The sequence below is a fragment of the Trichomycterus rosablanca genome, chromosome 7 (assembly GCF_030014385.1).
Source record: "Trichomycterus rosablanca isolate fTriRos1 chromosome 7, fTriRos1.hap1, whole genome shotgun sequence".
In the NCBI taxonomy this organism is placed as follows: domain Eukaryota; kingdom Metazoa; phylum Chordata; class Actinopteri; order Siluriformes; family Trichomycteridae; genus Trichomycterus; species Trichomycterus rosablanca.
In genome coordinates this window covers 34,867,944-34,885,784 of record NC_085994.1, presented here as the reverse complement: position 1 = coordinate 34,885,784, position 17,841 = coordinate 34,867,944, and the positions used below count along the sequence as shown (strand labels likewise).

Below are 17,841 nucleotides of genomic sequence, written 5' to 3'. Positions count from 1 at the left end.
AGGGGAAACATGGAAGTGTAGCAAAACTTAAGGATTCCACTAAACCACAGTAAGAGCGAATACCTTCACTAGGGGAAACATGGAAGTGTAGCAAAACTTAAGGATTCCACTAAACCACAGTAAGAGCGAATACCTTCACTAGTGGAAACATGAAATTGTAGCAAAACAATGGGCAGTTAGATACATATTATTTCTGACTTGACTTAAATGAGTGCACTGTGATTGCAAGGGTGCAGAATTTGGCATAACACTAGAGTTGTGGGTTACAGATATTACAGATGTTATGACCACTAAAATAGTCAAGGTTTATATTTTAGAAATTGTGGTACAAGTTGTATGCTTTTGGCTCAAGTGTTTTTTCTGTTTCAACAAAAGGTGCATGTTGCTAGGTGTGGCGGGCAATGGCTGCCATCAAAGAATTTTCATGTAATACCCATAGCTTTCCATTTGCATTATTCTACATGTAAAAAGAAAAGAAAAAAATAAGAGATGGCCGACAGGTGCTGGAACATTTTCGCCTCATTATCGCATTTAAGCTGCTTCGAGCAGTCCAGCTGCAACTGAATTAAATTTATTATACATCTGGTCCTGATTAAGTCCAAAGTTTTTACATCTATAATTATATGCAGCACACTTTTCTCCTCTGTTCTTTTGGCACATTTGATTAGAACTTACAAAAACAGAGAATAAGAAGCCACACAGTTAAACATGTCTTATTGTAACGTCATGTGGTTTTGATGACTGTTTAGCAAGAGCTGTGTTAATTAGGCGATCGGGTGGCGCGGTGATAAAACACACTAGTCCACCAGTGCTTACATCTAGAGCTTTGAGTTTGGATGGGCGACATGATTGGTGGACGGGTCAAAGGGATTTTTGATTGATGGCGTGACTCTCTGCACACAATACTGATACCTGTGTGAACCCACCTCACGCAGGGGAAAAATAGTGGTTGGCTATGACGTGTGTCAGAGGGGACTCCCTGGCCAGAGTAGGGGTCAGCAGCAGTGGAGGAAGATACTATCGGGGTAAGTGGAAACGACCAGGACAAAAAACACTAACAAAGCTTTTTGTAAGTGTGAAGTCTTTTATAAACAGAGCAGTGTTGAATGAGACTTGAGACTCAGAGGGTATTGCTGATCTTGCTGTTAAAATAAACAGAATTAAGCAATGTGTGTTTAATTTATGGAGGTCTAAGGTGGTGGAGGAGGTAACGTAATGGGCTGATAAAACGAGCTGCTCCTGCTCTGTAATGAGTGTATTAAAGTTTCCTGTAAGTGGAGCTTTGGTTTATAGTGGGATAATCATCTGCCCTCGTCTTCGCTGTTGCTCCACGAGTGGATAAACAGTTTACTGAATAATTACAAAGAATAAATGAAGCTACCTGAACCAGCTCCTTCACCCACTTCTGGCTTTCATCACTTCACAAAAAAACAACTCATCCTGTCTGTGGTCATGCTAACAAAGTTAAGGGCCGGGGATGGGGTGCACTTCTAGATTGATTTTAGTTTTTGGCTTTTTAGTCAGCTTTTTAGGTAGCAAACCCCAAAAAAACTTCAGCCACTAATGATTAACTGGTATGAGTGGATAAGACACAGACTGTTTTTAAATACCGTGTCCACTCTATTAGACACTCCTACCTAGTTGGTCCACATTGTAGATGCAGTCAGAGACAATCGCTCATCTATTGCTGCTGTCTGAGTTGGTCATCTTCTAGACCTTCATCAGTGGTCACAGGACCCTGCCCACAGGGCACTGTTGGCTGGTTAATTTTGGTTGGTGGACTATTATCAGTCCAGCAGTGACAGTGAAGTGTTTAAAAACTCCAGCAGCATTGCTGTGTTTTATTCACTCATACCAGCACAACACACACTAACACACCACCACCATGTCAGTGTCACTGCAGTGTTGAGAATGACACAACCTAAATAATACCTGCTCTGTAGTTGTCCCGTGAGAGTCCTGACCATTGAAGAACAGCATAAAAGGGGGGTAACAAAGCATGCAGAGAAACAGATGGACTAGTCAGTAATTGTAGAACTACAAAGTGCTTCTATATGGTAAGTGAAGCTGATAAAATGGACAATGTGTGTAGAAACAGGGAGGTGGTTTTAATGTTATGGCTGATCAGTTTAATTACTTATGGAGAACCACAACTCCATAAACCATCTTTGGGTTGAATTGGAATGTTGATAGCCAGCTAGCAAAAGAGGCACTTTACCTTTCATTCTTCATATGATATTTTTTGTGCTCGTCATACTTGCCTCAGACTCTCCTCCCTCCTTATATTTACTGGTGCAGTCAGTCTGTTTACACTCACAGTGAGCAGTATTATAACCTTCCCACATTAGCATTACAGAGACCCACCCGTCACATGATCACCAGACAGACAGTTTAACTGAGAAATGAGCAGTTGCATAATCACTGGTCTGCTGCCAGTCTTGAATCTTAGCAACTGGTTTACTGGAGTAAACTGGACTTTTGTGAGTAGAAATGTGTAACAGAGGTCATGGGTGGTGGTGAGCAGGACTGCCAAGGACATTTAATTTCCCTGAAATTCTCCATGTGACACCGGTTTCCGAGGTGAGCATCACGTCAAGATCTTGGGTGTAGGTCTGAAATTCAGCTTGCAGGACTAAACAGAAATATATATTGTTGGGGTAAAAGTATCCTGGTAACCTTGACAATGTTAGGAATGTTGACCAAGCACTCTGGCAAGCACTATTCCATTAAAACCGCGTCCAGAATTCCAGAACTGGCCAAATTCTCCCTCATAAACTCAGGTTTTTAGCCTCTGAGGGACCTCAGGGGTGATGCCGTCCCACCAGTGCTTGTTTGGTTTTCCATCTCTGAGGAAAGAATAACAACTCTAATGACGTGTCGATTCAGGAGAACAGAAATAAAAAAGACTTCGGAGGGAGAGATACTTCTGGACGTATCAATGAGGATCTAATGGCGTCTAACAGAGCTGAAACTCATTCAAACAGCCAAGAAAAATACAGAGAGGCCCAAGCTTTCAAAATCCTCCCAGAATAGCATGGTGTCCCCTAGCGTCTTCATACACGTCCAGAAGAAATACTAGCGGGAGAAAGGAAGGACAGTGCCAAAGCGGTTTTAGAGAGCAGACGTTGTTTCTGGAAGAATACTTGTTAGCTACTTTAGCTATTCTGATCCCAAAAACAAATGGAGCATTTGAGACTGAAACATGTAACAAGAGCAACTGAGTAGTTTGGAAACTCGGGCTTGAAACATTTCCAGAAATGTGACTACAAACCAACTATCTTTGGGAACATGAACTGCAGGAATTCACTTTTATTTAGCAGCAAGGGTGTGAGTAAAGTCAGTCACTATTGCAAAATAAAACTTGATTCAGCTTCCCAATCCATAGGTATAAAAAGGGGCTGAGATCAAGGCCCTTGCTGTTTTTTACTAAAAGAAAATACATGATCCTTCTTCAATAACAACTCCATCCTAAGCAGCAGCAGACATCAAGGTCATGTGCACAGAATACTTTACACATCTCCACAAAGGGAACAGTCCTATTTTGTGGTTTATTGTTAATCTGCCAGAAAATGTACTCCCACTGAGTCCACTGAGTCCAATCTGAGAATGCTTTACACCACCCATAAAAATATGCCCTTTGGAACAATGTGGAAGTGTGTATTAACGACATATGTTTGTGGGTGTATAAAGTCAAGGGTCATGGTTAGTTAGTACACGTCGTAAGACTTGCAGTACATCCCATATATACATTTAAACCCAAAAGCTCTTTGCCAGGATGTGGCCTGCCACAATCCAACCTCTGGTAACCACAATAAGATCACCACGGGTAATCCCAGCTCGGCACTGGGTTGCTAATAGCAAGGGTGCATGCAGTGACTCGTCGCCAATGCCACACTAGGTTTGGCAACATGTTCTCCCTGGTGGCGAGATAATACAGCTTTCTAATGTGTAGAACAGATACACTTTCTGTATGCTGGGATATTCCTTGATCCAAAAAATTATACTCTGGGGTTCAAAGATGGCAAGATGTAGTTGTTCTGTTCCCGGGTGCTTGAGTGGCACAGCGGTCTAACACTCTACCAGACCCTAAGCTCAGGTGTTAAAAACTGTGTGACCACCCTGGCCAGGCGGCCAACAGACAATTGGATGTGTCTAAGGGGAGCTGGATTGGGCGAAATGCAAACTCTGGGACAGGGTCACATGGGGCATAGATTGTCTCTCTGTATCGATATGGTTTTGTGTGGGAACTCCCATGTCAGAGGGGACACATATATGGTCTGTGGCTCCCCTTGGCCAGAATAAGGGGTGCAAGCAGAATTGGATCTACAATGGGGGAATTGGAAACTGGATTGGATATAAAATGATAAAACAAAGGTGTACACATACTTTTGGCCATATAGTGCACCAACAAAAATACCCAATGATGTTCAAGATCATGTATATCTAACCAGAAATTAGTAGCTGGGTAAATCTGTGTGAGGAAGAAGAGAGATGGTATGTAGGGGAAAAAGAGCAGGAGTGAAGGACACCCTCATCCTCACCCCCGACTCCAACAGACTCCAGTACAACAAGGACCAGCCTGTGCCTTGGATGAAAAGGAAAGTCAACACCACACACCCAGAGCGCTTTGCATCAGAGCCTCCATTGTAAATACCACCTTTCTCAGGACACACTACACCCTGCCAGCAGCACTAATGGATACTTACTCTTTATTTCCAGCAAACCCAGTTCGTAAATGGCGATTTCAGTTAAACTCGGCCCATCTCTGGTTAAAGAGCAATGAATGGAAACGGCTTTTAGCTGGAGGCTTGCTACCTGAGCGCGTCCCTGCATACTTCTCACGTTAAACAGAGAAGAGTGAACGAAGCATGAGCCTGAAGTTAAAAACCAGTGTAACCATAATGCAGTGTGGTTTTGAGAAAGGCCTATGACTTAAAGGTGGAAAACCGACCCTTTCTTATTCGCCCATACTTCAGTGGATTTGCATGTGAGGCCAGTCTTGCACTCAATCACTCACTCATGTCTGCATTCCTCCACTGCTGTACAGGTGCCTCGGGATACTAACCAGGGTCCTTATACAGCATCAAAGACCACACCCTCTTTATTAGTCTGATCTTTCCCACCCAGCAGACTAGTGGCCAATTTTGTCTGCTGCAGGCACTGCCAATTGTGTCTGCAAGGGGGCGCCCAGGTAACCAGTAGAAGAGCACAGAGAGACTTTCTGGTAGACTAACATTAGCAGAACCAGCCAAACGGTGTCATTTTCACTAAGCAGAACCATACAACACCTCCAGAATTCCAGGAAGTATGTGTCTATGCATCTATGTGTGCCAGAATTATACAACTACACTGTGTTTTCCACCCAAAACTGAACAGCCAAACCACAATCAGAGGACAAATGGGGGAAAAAAAGTTTTTTTGGATACCATACCAGCTAAATGAAGGAAAACCCTATAGCATTAACACATCCAGCATTGCTGTATGTACACCAGGTAGTTGTTGTCCACATTTAGAACAAATCAGCAAAGGGCTACATCCCTACAATACACAGTAACACCCACACATTTGACATTAAGCACTACTCTTAACTAAAAGCCCAAGTATGCAAGCTCTCCCAGAAGAGGAAATCTGGAAAAAGAAAGCCAAGGAAAAATGAAAAATGAGGAGAAAGGGCAAACGGATCTTTACAAGCATGCGAAGGGAATGTCCCGGTTCAGGCACCATGCAGGGCGCCTTTTCCCTTCAGCCTTTCCCTGGACTGTCCAGCCGCGTGAACACGAGCTCGTAGTGACCTTTAGAGCAGACGGCCATGCAGTACTGTGCATTCCTTTTTACTGATAATGAGAAAACAGAGAGAGAGAGGCATTCTTGAGAATCATGAGAGAGCCTCATGAGAGAGCAATTCTTAACCATTGATGTGAATTATCAATGGTTATCAAGACTATTAAAAAGTCTATTATGTCGGCCGCTCAGGTGGCACGCTAGCACACCAGAGCTGGGATTTCGAATACATCGTATCGAATCTTAGCTCTGCCATCCGGCTGGGTGGCCACATGAACAACGATTGGCTGTTGTTCAGGGGTGGGATGAGTCAGACCAGGGTTGCCAGTGTAATAGGGAATTGAATACGTCTAAGAAATAACTGAATTAATAAACTTTTGACAAATATGTATCAAATTCATCAGCAACTCATGGTGCAGATTTGTCACAATGAATGATTTCGGATTGTTATCAATGTCTGGTCAATGCTCAGACAATTAAGGCGACTCTGCCTCCTTTATTTGATCTCTCAAAAAATTCTCTTCATACTGCTACCAATCACCTTCCAAATGTTTTTATATGCCAATCGCTAATAAAAAAAAAAGGGAAATTTAGATGTAAATTCACATTTGTAGAACTATGGAATTTTATTTCCAATACGCTAAAGAAGTCCCACCATATCCCACCCCCTCTTCCCTCAGCTAAACAGTCTCCAATCGTCTGAAACTAGATTTTGGAATCTGTCTAGTCAAGCACAGATGCTGGATGAACGTCCGGCTCACAAAATTATTCAGTGTATGCAAAGCTTTGACCTCATCTGTGCTTTTCCCACAATTTATTCTGGTTTGTTGACCGAGCAGCTGACTATAAAATTCCCTGATCATTGATCTTTTGATCTTTAGGTTCTGAAGCTCTAAAACCTGGTGGTGAAATGGTTTCATATAGTTCCATATCTAAAACCAACATGAGCTCTAGCACAATTACGTGGAAAAGAGCTAGCTCTAACTGATTCGGTTTGATATCTCTATCTGGGTCTCTGTTACCCCGTGAAATATCCATAACGCCTGCAATGTCTACTATGGGTCAATGTTTACATTTACTGCAATTTTCACTTTTCACTTTAACTGCAATTGTTTTCACATATATTTTTCTATATTTTTCTTCCTTGTTTATATATTATATACTTTTAAAAGACTGTTTATTATATTGTTATCTTATTTGTATTTTTATTTGTACTTGTACTTTTACCTTATTTGTACTTTATCATAGCACACTCGTAGAGTTCCCGAGCCTCCCAACACACATTTCAATGTACAACTGCTGCTAACATTTGTACAAATGACAAATAAACTTGAAACTTGAATATGCATCCACTATCAAAATAATCACAGGAGCAGACCCCCCCCCCAAAAAAAAAAAAACCCTAAAAATACTTCAATATTACTCCTCTGCACAACAAAAAATTGGGAGATGTGAAAGGAATGATATGTTGTCCATCCAGAGATTGAGGAGTACTAAACAGCAGCTGACCCATGTAAATAGTATTGTAATTATAAAACAAGGGGAATTTGGATGTGACCCATAGCTGTGTTATCTGTATAAATAGGAATTAAGATGTCTGCTATTTTGAGGGCTGTACACAAACAATAGATGGAATGTTTTGTTTACATTAAAATTTGTGGCATTTAGCAGACGCTTTTATCCAAAGCGACTTAGAGCACTGTGACAGTATATTGTCTAAGCAATTGAGGGTTAAGAGCCTTGCTCAAGGGTCCTACAGTGGCAACCTGGCAGTAGTGGGGCTTGCACTAGCTACCTTTTGAATACTAGTCCAGTACAGTACCGATAGGCTACAATTGCCCTGACATATTATACTGGCGCGCATCCCCAGAGTACGGTGGGGACATACATATATTTCTGGCTAAATATCTGGGAAAATATAGCCTATACAGTGCCTTGCAAAAGTATTCAGCCCCCTTGAACTTTTCAACCTTTCGCCACATTTCAGGCTTCAAACATAACGATATGAAATTGTAATTTTTTGTGAAGAATCAACAACAAGTGGGACACAATCGTGAAGTGGAACGAAATTTATTGGATATTTTAAACTTTTTTTAGAAATAAAAAACTGAAAAGTGGGGCGTGCAATATTATTCAGCCCCCTTGCGTTAATACTTTGTAGCGCCACTTTTTGCTGCGATTACAGCTGCAAGTCGCTTGGGGTATGTCTCTATCAGTTTTGCACATCGAGAGACAGAAATTTTTGCCCATTCTTCCTTGCAAAACAGCTCGAGATCAGTGAGGTTGGATGGAGAGCGTTTGTGAACAGCAGTTTTCAGCTCTTTCCACAGATTCTCGATGGGATTCAGGTCTGGACTTTGACTTGGCCATTCTAACACCTAGATACGTTTATTTGTGAACCATTCCATTGTAGATTTTGCTTTATGTTTTGGATCATTGTCTTGTTGGAAGATAAATCTCCGTCCCAGTCTCAGGTCTTTTGCAGACTGCAACAGGTTTTCTTCCAGAATGGTCCTGTATTTGGCTCCATCCATCTTCCCATCAACTTTAACCATCTTCCCTGTCCCTGCTGAAGAAAAGCAGGCCCAAACCATGATGCTGCCACCACCATGTTTGACAGTGGGGATGGTGTGTTCAGGGTGATGAGCTGTGTTGCTTTTACGCCAAACATAACGTTTTGCATTGTGGCCAAAGAGTTTGATTTTGGTTTCATCTGACCAGAGCACCTTCTTCCACATGTTTGGTGTGTCTCCCAGGTGACTTTTTATAGATATCTTTGAGAAATGGCTTTCTTCTTGCCACTCTTCCATAAAGGCCAGATTTGTGCAGTGTACGACTGATTGTGTCCTATGGACAGAGTCTCCCACCTCAGCTGTAGATCTCTGCAGTTCATTCAGAGTGATCATGGGCCTCTTGGCTGCACCTCTGATCAGTCTTCTCCTTGTTTGAGCTGAAAGTTTAGAGGGACGGCCGGGTCTTGGTAAATTTGCAGTGGTCTGATACTCCTTCCATTTCAATATGATCGCTTGCACAGTGCTCCTTGAGATGTTTAAAGCTTGGGAAATCTTTTTGTATCCAAATCCGGCTTTAAACTTCTCCACAACAGTATCTCGGACCTGCCTGGTGTGTTCCTTGGTCTTCATGATGCTCTCTGCGCTTTAAGCAGAACTCTGAGACTGTCACAGAGCAGGTGCATTTATACGGAGACTTGATTACACACAGGTGGATTCTATTTATCACCATCAGTCATTTAGGTCAACATTGGATCATTCAGAGATCCTCACTGAACTTCTGGAGTGAGTTTGCTGCACTGAAAGTAAAGGGGCTGAATAATATTGCACGCCCCACTTTTTAGTTTTTTATTTCTAAAAAAAGTTTAAAATATCCAATAAATTTCGTTCTACTTCATGATTGTGTCCCACTTGTTGTTGATTCTTCACAAAAAATTACAATTTCATATCGTTATGTTTGAAGCCTGAAATGTGGCAAAAGGTTGAAAAGTTCAAGGGGGCTGAATACTTTTGCAAGGCACTGTATATAAACATCGTAGATCTTATCCAGGGCAGCATGATGGCATAGCTGGTAGAATGGATGATACACAGCAACACGGGTCCGAGTAACCAGAGTTTGATCCACTTGCCATCTCTAATGATAGTGAAGTCATCAACAACAAAGCAAGTACCCAGGACTGCACCTGGGCTATGAACTAATTTCCTCATGTCGCCAAACTTACTTTAGTTCCAAACCCCAGTCTGTTTGGTCCTAGAAATGCTACCCTGACTAAGCAAAATGGAACACTATTAAACCCCCCTTGACATGCATGCAGCCAATAGTGCCTGTTGGACTCACGGGCAAGTTGATATCTCGAGCTCAGGTTCAAACCTTAGCTGTGCTCTCAGGAGTAATGGGCTAACGCATCAGATGACTGTTCCATAAATGGCAATTTCTGACATTTCTATGCATGTACAGCTGCAGGGAAATGGTCTGCATTCTTAAACTACTACTTTTTTTACTCAAAATCTCATCAACCTCAATCAAGAGCTTGTACTGATGAACAAGAACCTGAAGACCGGCAGAAATGACCAGCCACGTCAACAAGACGACCGTCCCATAGTTCTTCTCCCATGACTACTGAGAATGGCCGCATACGTCGGGGTCTGTCTGGTTCAGCTTGGGGGACTGGGATATCACCGGGTTTATAAAGCCGTGTCACCCAGTGTATGTTTATCCAACATCCGCAGCACTCAGAAAATGACTGGAATGCTATTAGCCATCAAAGCGTTTGGCTTGTTTTTTCCTGTTCTGTCAGCTGTCTTAGCGACTTCTGTGGGAGTCAAGTCCATGCCACATAGCTCACATATCACCAAATGAACTTTCCCACCAAATTCACTGCGTTTAGTTCATTGAACAGCAAGTTCTCTCATTACCCCACTTAACATTTCTCCCTCTTGATTTAAATTTAGCAAACCTCAAACAGCGAATCATGTGCTTTTCAGCTCATTAGCCATTGACTTATAGGCTGGATGCAGTTAATACTAGATCCCAACTCTTTTGTTTTTTATAATGATCTTTTAAATTAACAGTTTCCAGCTTGACAAAATGACCTTTCCAGCATTTATAGACTGCTACATAAATCTCAAAATCATCATGTTGTACAACAGAGTGCATAATTACTAGATTAAGTAGTTCATCAAAGTCCTAGGAGCGTCAGTGAAAGCACTGTTTAATACAGCTGGAAACTTCCATAAAGTCATACACACACTGAGCTCATGGTAAGAACTCTTCTATCAGGTCGAAACCCCAACACATCTGTCTTTTTTATTAGCATATAGACAAACAAGAGTAGTATTTGCTGTTCAGAGTAATAAAGGTGATTCTGGGTTCCTACCTGAGAAAGAGGTCGGGACAGTCTGTAGCTGCTAATCTTCTCTTCAGAAGACCAGGAACTGTGCTGCAGGCTGAAAGTCAACATAATCACAGTTAAAAACAAAGAAATGCTGATGTTTTGTAGTCAGGTAACATCGCTTATGTAGGTTTGTGTAAACTGGGAGCGATGGGCCAACTGGACAATGTATATCTGAGACATTCTCAACAGATCTGAGTGGGTTGGATGGATGGATGGATGAGTGGACGAGTGGGTTTGGATGGATGGATGGATGACGCTCTTACGGCAGCCCGATCCACTTACTATTCCGAACTCATACATGCTGGATCAACAAATCCTAAGACTCTCTTTTCCACAATAAATAAACTTCTCAAACCAGTTGACAATACTACCAATTCCTTTACAGTTGACAAGTGTAACTCTTACCTCTCATTTTTTCAAACAAAAGTTGAGAATATCCACAATTTTCTGACAGTTTCCCCTGTCATCTCTGTTTCTCCGCCTATCTCATCTCAATTTATTACCCAGCCTCTGTCTCAGTTCTCACCTGTGTCTCTTTTGGACCTATCTGAGATCTTAACAGGGATGCGAAGCTCCACTTGTGTTTTGGATCCTGCTCCATCAAAACTTGTTAAGGGTTGTTTTCCAGTTATCTCATCACTTATCACAGAGATAATCAATTCCTCTCTTAGTTCTGGCTCAGTCCCTCAATCACTCAAATTGGCTGCTGTTACTCCCATACTTAAAAAACCTGGACTTGACTCTAACATTATGAGTAACTTTCGGCCCATTTCCAATCTTCCATTTCTGTCGAAAATACTGGAACGTGTTGTTGCCTCACAGCTCAAAGATCACCTAAATTCCAATAATCTATTTGAATCATTTCAGTCTGGTTTCCGCCCCCAGCACAGCACTGAGTCAGCCCTCCTCAAAGTCACAAATGACCTTCTTCTTTCCTCAGACTCTGGACAAATTAATATTCTCGTCCTCCTTGATCTTACTGCAGCTTTTGACACCATTAATCACTCCATTCTTCTGTCCCGCCTTGAATCCTCTGTCAACATCACTGGTACTGCCCTTTTGTGGTTAAGGTCATATCTCATAAACAGACAACAGTTTGTTAATATCAACAATTGTAGTTCTGCCATTGCTCCACTGTCCCAAGGCGTTCCCCAAGGCTCAGTGTTAGGTCCCCTTTTGTTTATTCTTTATATGCTCCCCCTTGGTGACATCATACGTCGGCATGGTTTACATTTCCACTGCTATGCTGATGATATTCAGCTTTACATCTCCTCCAAATCCATTAATACTGAACTTCACTCCACTCTGACAAATTGCATCACTGAAATGAAATTGTGGATGAAAGCTAATTTCCTCAAATTAAACTGTGAAAAATCAGATATGATCATCGTAGGTCCTACAACCCTGGCAAAAACCACAAAAAATTTTCAAATTACCATTGATAATGACACTTTGTCTCCGTCTTCTAACATCCGAAATCTTGGTGTAATTTTTGATAGCAACCTCTCTTTTGACCGCCATGTAAATCACATCACCAAAACTGCTTTCTTTCATCTAAAAAACATAGCACGTCTACGTCCATCACTCTCTTTTTCTGCCGCCGAAACCTTGATTCATGCTTTTATTACATCCAGAATTGATTATTGCAATAGCATCCTTTATGGTACATCTAACAAAATCCTAAAAAAACTTCAGTATATCCAGAATTCAGCTGCTCGCCTCCTTACTCATACTCGCTCCCGTGATCATATTACACCTGTTCTACAAAAACTTCATTGGCTTCCCGTTGCTCAACGCATTCAATTCAAAATTCTTCTATTCACTCACAAAGCTCTCCATAATCAGGCCCCATCCTACCTCACCGACCTGCTCCATCAGCACATTCCCTCCCGTAGCCTTCGCTCTTCTGAGGCTAACCTACTGTCCATACCCTCTAGGACCAAGCACCGGACCTGGGGTGACAGGGCCTTTTCCATAGCTGCTCCATCTTTATGGAATGCTCTCCCCAAACACCTACGAGATTGTCCTGACCTGTCCAAATTCAAGTCACTTCTCAAAACTCATCTATTCAGAGTGGCATTTAACTTGTAACAACACAAAATAAATGCTTTTATTTTTGCTATTCTTTTTAATAGTTTTTATACTTAGATCACGACAGAAATGTGAAGTCCTAGATCCTAAAACTTGTAAAGTTTTCAGTTTCCTGATTGCATGTAAATCTGTCCTGTTTCTGTCTAATTTTAAGAAATTGTTCTATATTTGTTGTTCTCTCTCATAATTTAGCTAATTTTTAATGAACTGTCTTATGCTGCTCTCTTTGTTTTTATCTTAATTATTCTTGATGTTGATGTACTATTTTGATTTTGTACTATGATTTGTATGGTGTATGTACGTATTTGTTTTGATTATTTGTCTTATGTAAAGCGTCTTTGAGTATCTTGAAAAGCGCTATATAAATAAAATGTATTATTATTATTATTATTATGAATGGATGAGTGGGTTTGGATGGATGAGTGGGTTTGGATGGATGGATGCATGAGTGAGTTTGGATGGATGAGTGGGTTTGGAAGGATGGATGGATGGATGAGTGGGTTTGGATGGAAGGATGGATGAGTGGGTTTGGATGGATAGATGGATGAGTGGGTTTGGATGGATAGATGGATGAGTGGGTTTGGAAGGATGGATGGATTAATGAGTGGGTTTGGATGGAAGGATGGATGAGTGGGTTTGGATGGATAGATGGATGAGTGGGTTTAGATGGCTAGATGGATGAGTGGGTTTAGATGGATGGATGGATAGATGGATAGAAAAAAAATATAAAAGATATCTGATGTAGGTAATTAAATCAGATACTATCAGGTATATGTATGTAATAGAAGCAATAGTATAAGTTATAACCAATATATCCATGTGGGTATAAATATAAAAACAAAATTAATCCTAAAGGTGTTAATTAGGGTTTATATCAGCGATCTGTGCAGGCCACTGGAATTTCTCTGCCACAATCCCACATTAACACCAATTGTTTTTGAATGGGATGTCCAACAAGCATATGATCAAGTGTCCACATACATTGGTGAAGTACTGCATGTTAAAGGAATTGCTTTTTTAGAGGTGCCCTTGATCCTTATTAAAGTTCACCTTTTCTGCAAGCAGGACTGAATTAACAGTAACGTACAGTACTTCACCAATGTATGTGGACATTCGATCATGGGCTTGCTGAAGTGAAGAGAAAAAGTGAACTCCAAGAAGGACCAACGGCATCGCTGATAAACACGACAAGCATAGGCAGTTAAAAACTTTCGGCATACTTTCGGTCTAAAATAATTAGACTGTGCAGTCGCATTAGCTTAAAGCTGGATGGTCGTTCAGTTCCTGGAGTGACATGGGAAGACTAGGAATGATCTTTTTGGGTCCAAAAGCAATACATTTCTACATTTTTTTGGAAACTTTTAACTGAACAGCTCTGGCATTGAAACCTACTAACTATATTTCAACTCAGAGCACTGTGGGGTAATTATAGTTATAAAGCATCAATCCTAGACATATCGACTACATATCTGACCAAGGAACATGAGGCTGCTCTCCAGATTCATGGGACATTAATCTTAGCAGAGGAAACATAAAACTTAAAAGATGAAATGCAGATAAAAGGGATGATCAGGAATAAAACTCGCTGAACGTCTCTAGATCCACATCAGAGCACGGACAGTTCTTAAGAAACAAATCATGTTCTTAAAAAGCTACAGTGCAAGTCTTAAACACAAGGTGTCTACAATAACCTGAAACGATCAGGTATTAATGGATATTGGTAAGGTGGCCTGATCTAGACAGTGTGAAATAGTTTCATATTTTTCTCCAGTGAAGTGAGCTATAGATTATTTAGATTCTTGGACATCCCATTTAAAAACTAACTAACAACCAAAACCTTTAGACATTTTGCATCCATAACAGCATCCACTAATCTGGAAAGGTTGATTGAGGTCAGGTACTGATGTTGGACGAGAAGGCCTGGCTCACCATAATTAATAGTTTTATTATATATAATAATAGGGATTGGGGTCAGGACTCTGTGCAGGCCACTGGAGTTTGTGCCCAAACCTCTTTACAGAAGGGATAGAGAGGCAGCTTAAAACATTATTTTTTAAATTGTATAAAATCTCCTCCCACGTCCACTCACTCATCTGTACAGTAATGTGTAATTGACGTGGCAGTGTTGTTCCTTTTTAAATTCCCTTTTATTTTGAGAGAAATGTGGTAGGTCACCATTAGTAGGTTTCAGTATATATTCAAACAAAACATCCTTTTTAATCTTACCACTAGCATTTTACTTTGATGGACATACGAACATCCTGTGGTTAAATAAACCATTAAAATAATGGGCTGCTTTCAGACACACTTTTGAAGAAACATATTGCAGCCTTTAAGGGCATACCTCCTGTTGGTGGGTGTGATCCTTTCCCCCTTTACTTCAGGACTGGATAGTGGTTCTGGGGAGTATGGACCTGGAGAAATAGAAGCCGGACTGGAGACGGAGTAGACTCTGTAGTTCTGGTTCTCATCTCTGACTTGCACAGCCTCCTACAGGACCACAAGGAACACATTGTCATCAAAAAATGACCTACAATAGCTAATGATACATGATAATTGGGACAAATTGGGACTAGTGTTATGTTTACCATGTAAACTATTCACAGATAGTAGTCAATAGATTACAAATCCCAATATCACCATTATAATTTATAGGTTGTTAGTTGAATATATATGCCCAGCAGCAGATTGGCTATGCTACATTGGGAGAAAAACAGGGTAAAATGCATAAAAAAGTACTCAGTTACATGTTCAAACAACAGAAACAAGTTCTACATATTACATTGGTATTCCTGATTCAAACAAGTTAAGGGCCCAGCAGTGGCAACCTGGCAGTGGTGGTGTTTGAACCAGCAGCCTTCTGCTAAGTAGTCCAGTACCTTAACTGCTAGGCTACAACTGTCCCATGACTGTCATTGGTCAATATGTAAAACGTCACACGATTTCAGCAGCCCCAACAAACGTATGGTCTGGCGCAAACCATTAAAAGATTGCATTAATTGCTCGTAGGGAGTAATTCTGAACCTAAACAAGCAAATGAAAACAAGGCGTGCAAGGCAACAAGTGTGAGATAAGTGTGTTTGGGTCACATATGCATTAGGCTTTAGATAAATAGACCCACCAGTACTTTGCTCTTATTCTGACCTGCAAACAAGATTTAATATTGTCAGCAGACTGTTAACCCTAATGGTAAAAACATTTAAACACAAATATCCTACAGCTTCCAACTGGCAGAGAGCCACATTTCATAAACAAAACCCAGGAAGTGATCTGAAGTGAAAGTTACGGCATTGAGGTTCCTTTGGTTCTAAAGACATTTAATCTCAGAGTTTTTTTTCAGGGATCTGCTGAGCTATGACTTCTAGATTGTCCATATGAGCACACATGATACATAGTAATATGAAGCAGACTTTCTCTCAGGTTATTTGGATCAGAGACAAGATCTTGAAAAATGTCAGTCTCTGGATAGGAAATGTTTGTAAAGCAATGCTGATAGTGACTGAAACAATCATTTGATGAGCAGCCAAGAAGGCTTTTCTGTCTAAGATAAGTCTGTTTCAGTTCTACGATAAACTCTGAGGTAGAACAAGTAACAAGTTTAGAGTGGAGTAAATGATATACAGATTATTACTACAAAAATAAATGCACACAAATCTCACAAAAGGTAATCTATAAATACTAATAAATTCATATATACATATACATTTCAATAAATAAAGGAATATTTATTTTTCGTCGTGTTTATACAATGGTTATATTCACAGTAGGGTAGGATAATTTTTAAATTAGTCTATAGCCCTTGTCGAGCATTGTTATGTTGTTTTATCTTTTAGACCCTTTTTTAAGAATTTAAGGATAGTTTCTACTTTGTCTTGGTTACAATTTTTTCCAGTTGTTTGTTATTGCTTTATATTGTTGTTCACGTAAGTATTTGAGCATTCAGTCAGTATATGTTTGATTAAAAGAGGTATTTAAATATCTAGTCACAATGTATAACAGTTTTAATATTTTTAATATTTTTAATATGAAAATTATTTAAAAATTTAAATACCACAATTTTTTTTGTATTAGAAACTTTTTTACCTTCAAAAAGAAAAGTACTTTTTGAAATCACTGTAAATATTAGTAATCCTGTTATTAATGCATTTGGACGCCTCAACAAGAATCTACACTTAACCATAATAAGTGAAAACTTGTATTGTTTTTTATAAAAAAAAAATAAAACATAAAATACTGAAACTAGCATCAGGATACTATATATTTTAATTTTGTAGTAAACACTGAAAACAATTAAAACAGATAAACTGACTGCAGAAATGACAATTAAAATCTCTCTTACAAGTGTATGTAAACTTTTGACTTCAGCAGCATACTGAATGGTTTTTACAGACACTGTGGTTTTAATCTTTCACATAGCAGGGCAGACACAGGGCACAGACTCATAGTGATTAGCCATTTCCACAAACAACAGGACTGAGTTTAAAACAGGACATGCTGCACTTTAGACCCGAAGCTCTGCTCTGAGTGCATTCTGTACAGCTATTTGTATATAGCTGGTTGGTGATCAAGACATTTTGATATAACAATGTGGTGTGGATGTACAATACTTTAGATCCATTTGTTTCTCTTGTATTTGGAAAGAAAACATTTAGATTCTTACTGGACACTGACCTGGAAACGGCCCACCAATTGTTCCGTGTTACTGATTCCATTAGTCTGTCCAGGACTGGAAGGAACTGGCCTGTGGGGACAAAGATGCAGAAAATCTGTTAGTGGCAATAAGATGGTCCATCAACAGCAACTCCTACTGTCTAGTCAAGGCAACAGGATATGCAGTAACACAATATGGAGATGAGCATTCCAGACAGCACGTTTTGACCGCTGTTAACAGGATTCAAACGAAAATAATTACACAGGTAATCTTACACCATTCTAACTACCCACTTACTAACCACAGTTCCAAACAGTATGCTTCACAGACTTTCAAAAATGTCCTTCTTAAACAGAAGTAAGGAAACATTGTGGCTGCAAATGGTCCGCAGATAATGCTGTATTATACACCA

The 17,841-nt window shown here is 40.2% G+C and overlaps 1 protein-coding gene across 1 annotated transcript in view; it reads right to left on the bottom strand.

Annotated features, from left to right (window-relative positions):
* Positions 1-17,841, bottom strand: part of pdlim2 (PDZ and LIM domain 2 (mystique)) — a 75,497-nt gene that overhangs the window by 23,201 nt on the left and 34,455 nt on the right. Inside the window, exons 4-6 of the mRNA XM_062999302.1 lie at positions 17,450-17,519; positions 15,123-15,268; positions 10,670-10,739 (exon numbers count right to left, since the gene is read on the bottom strand). Coding sequence (XP_062855372.1) covers positions 10,670-10,739; positions 15,123-15,268; positions 17,450-17,519 — 286 coding nt within the window. The remainder of the gene's footprint in view (positions 1-10,669; positions 10,740-15,122; positions 15,269-17,449; positions 17,520-17,841) is intronic.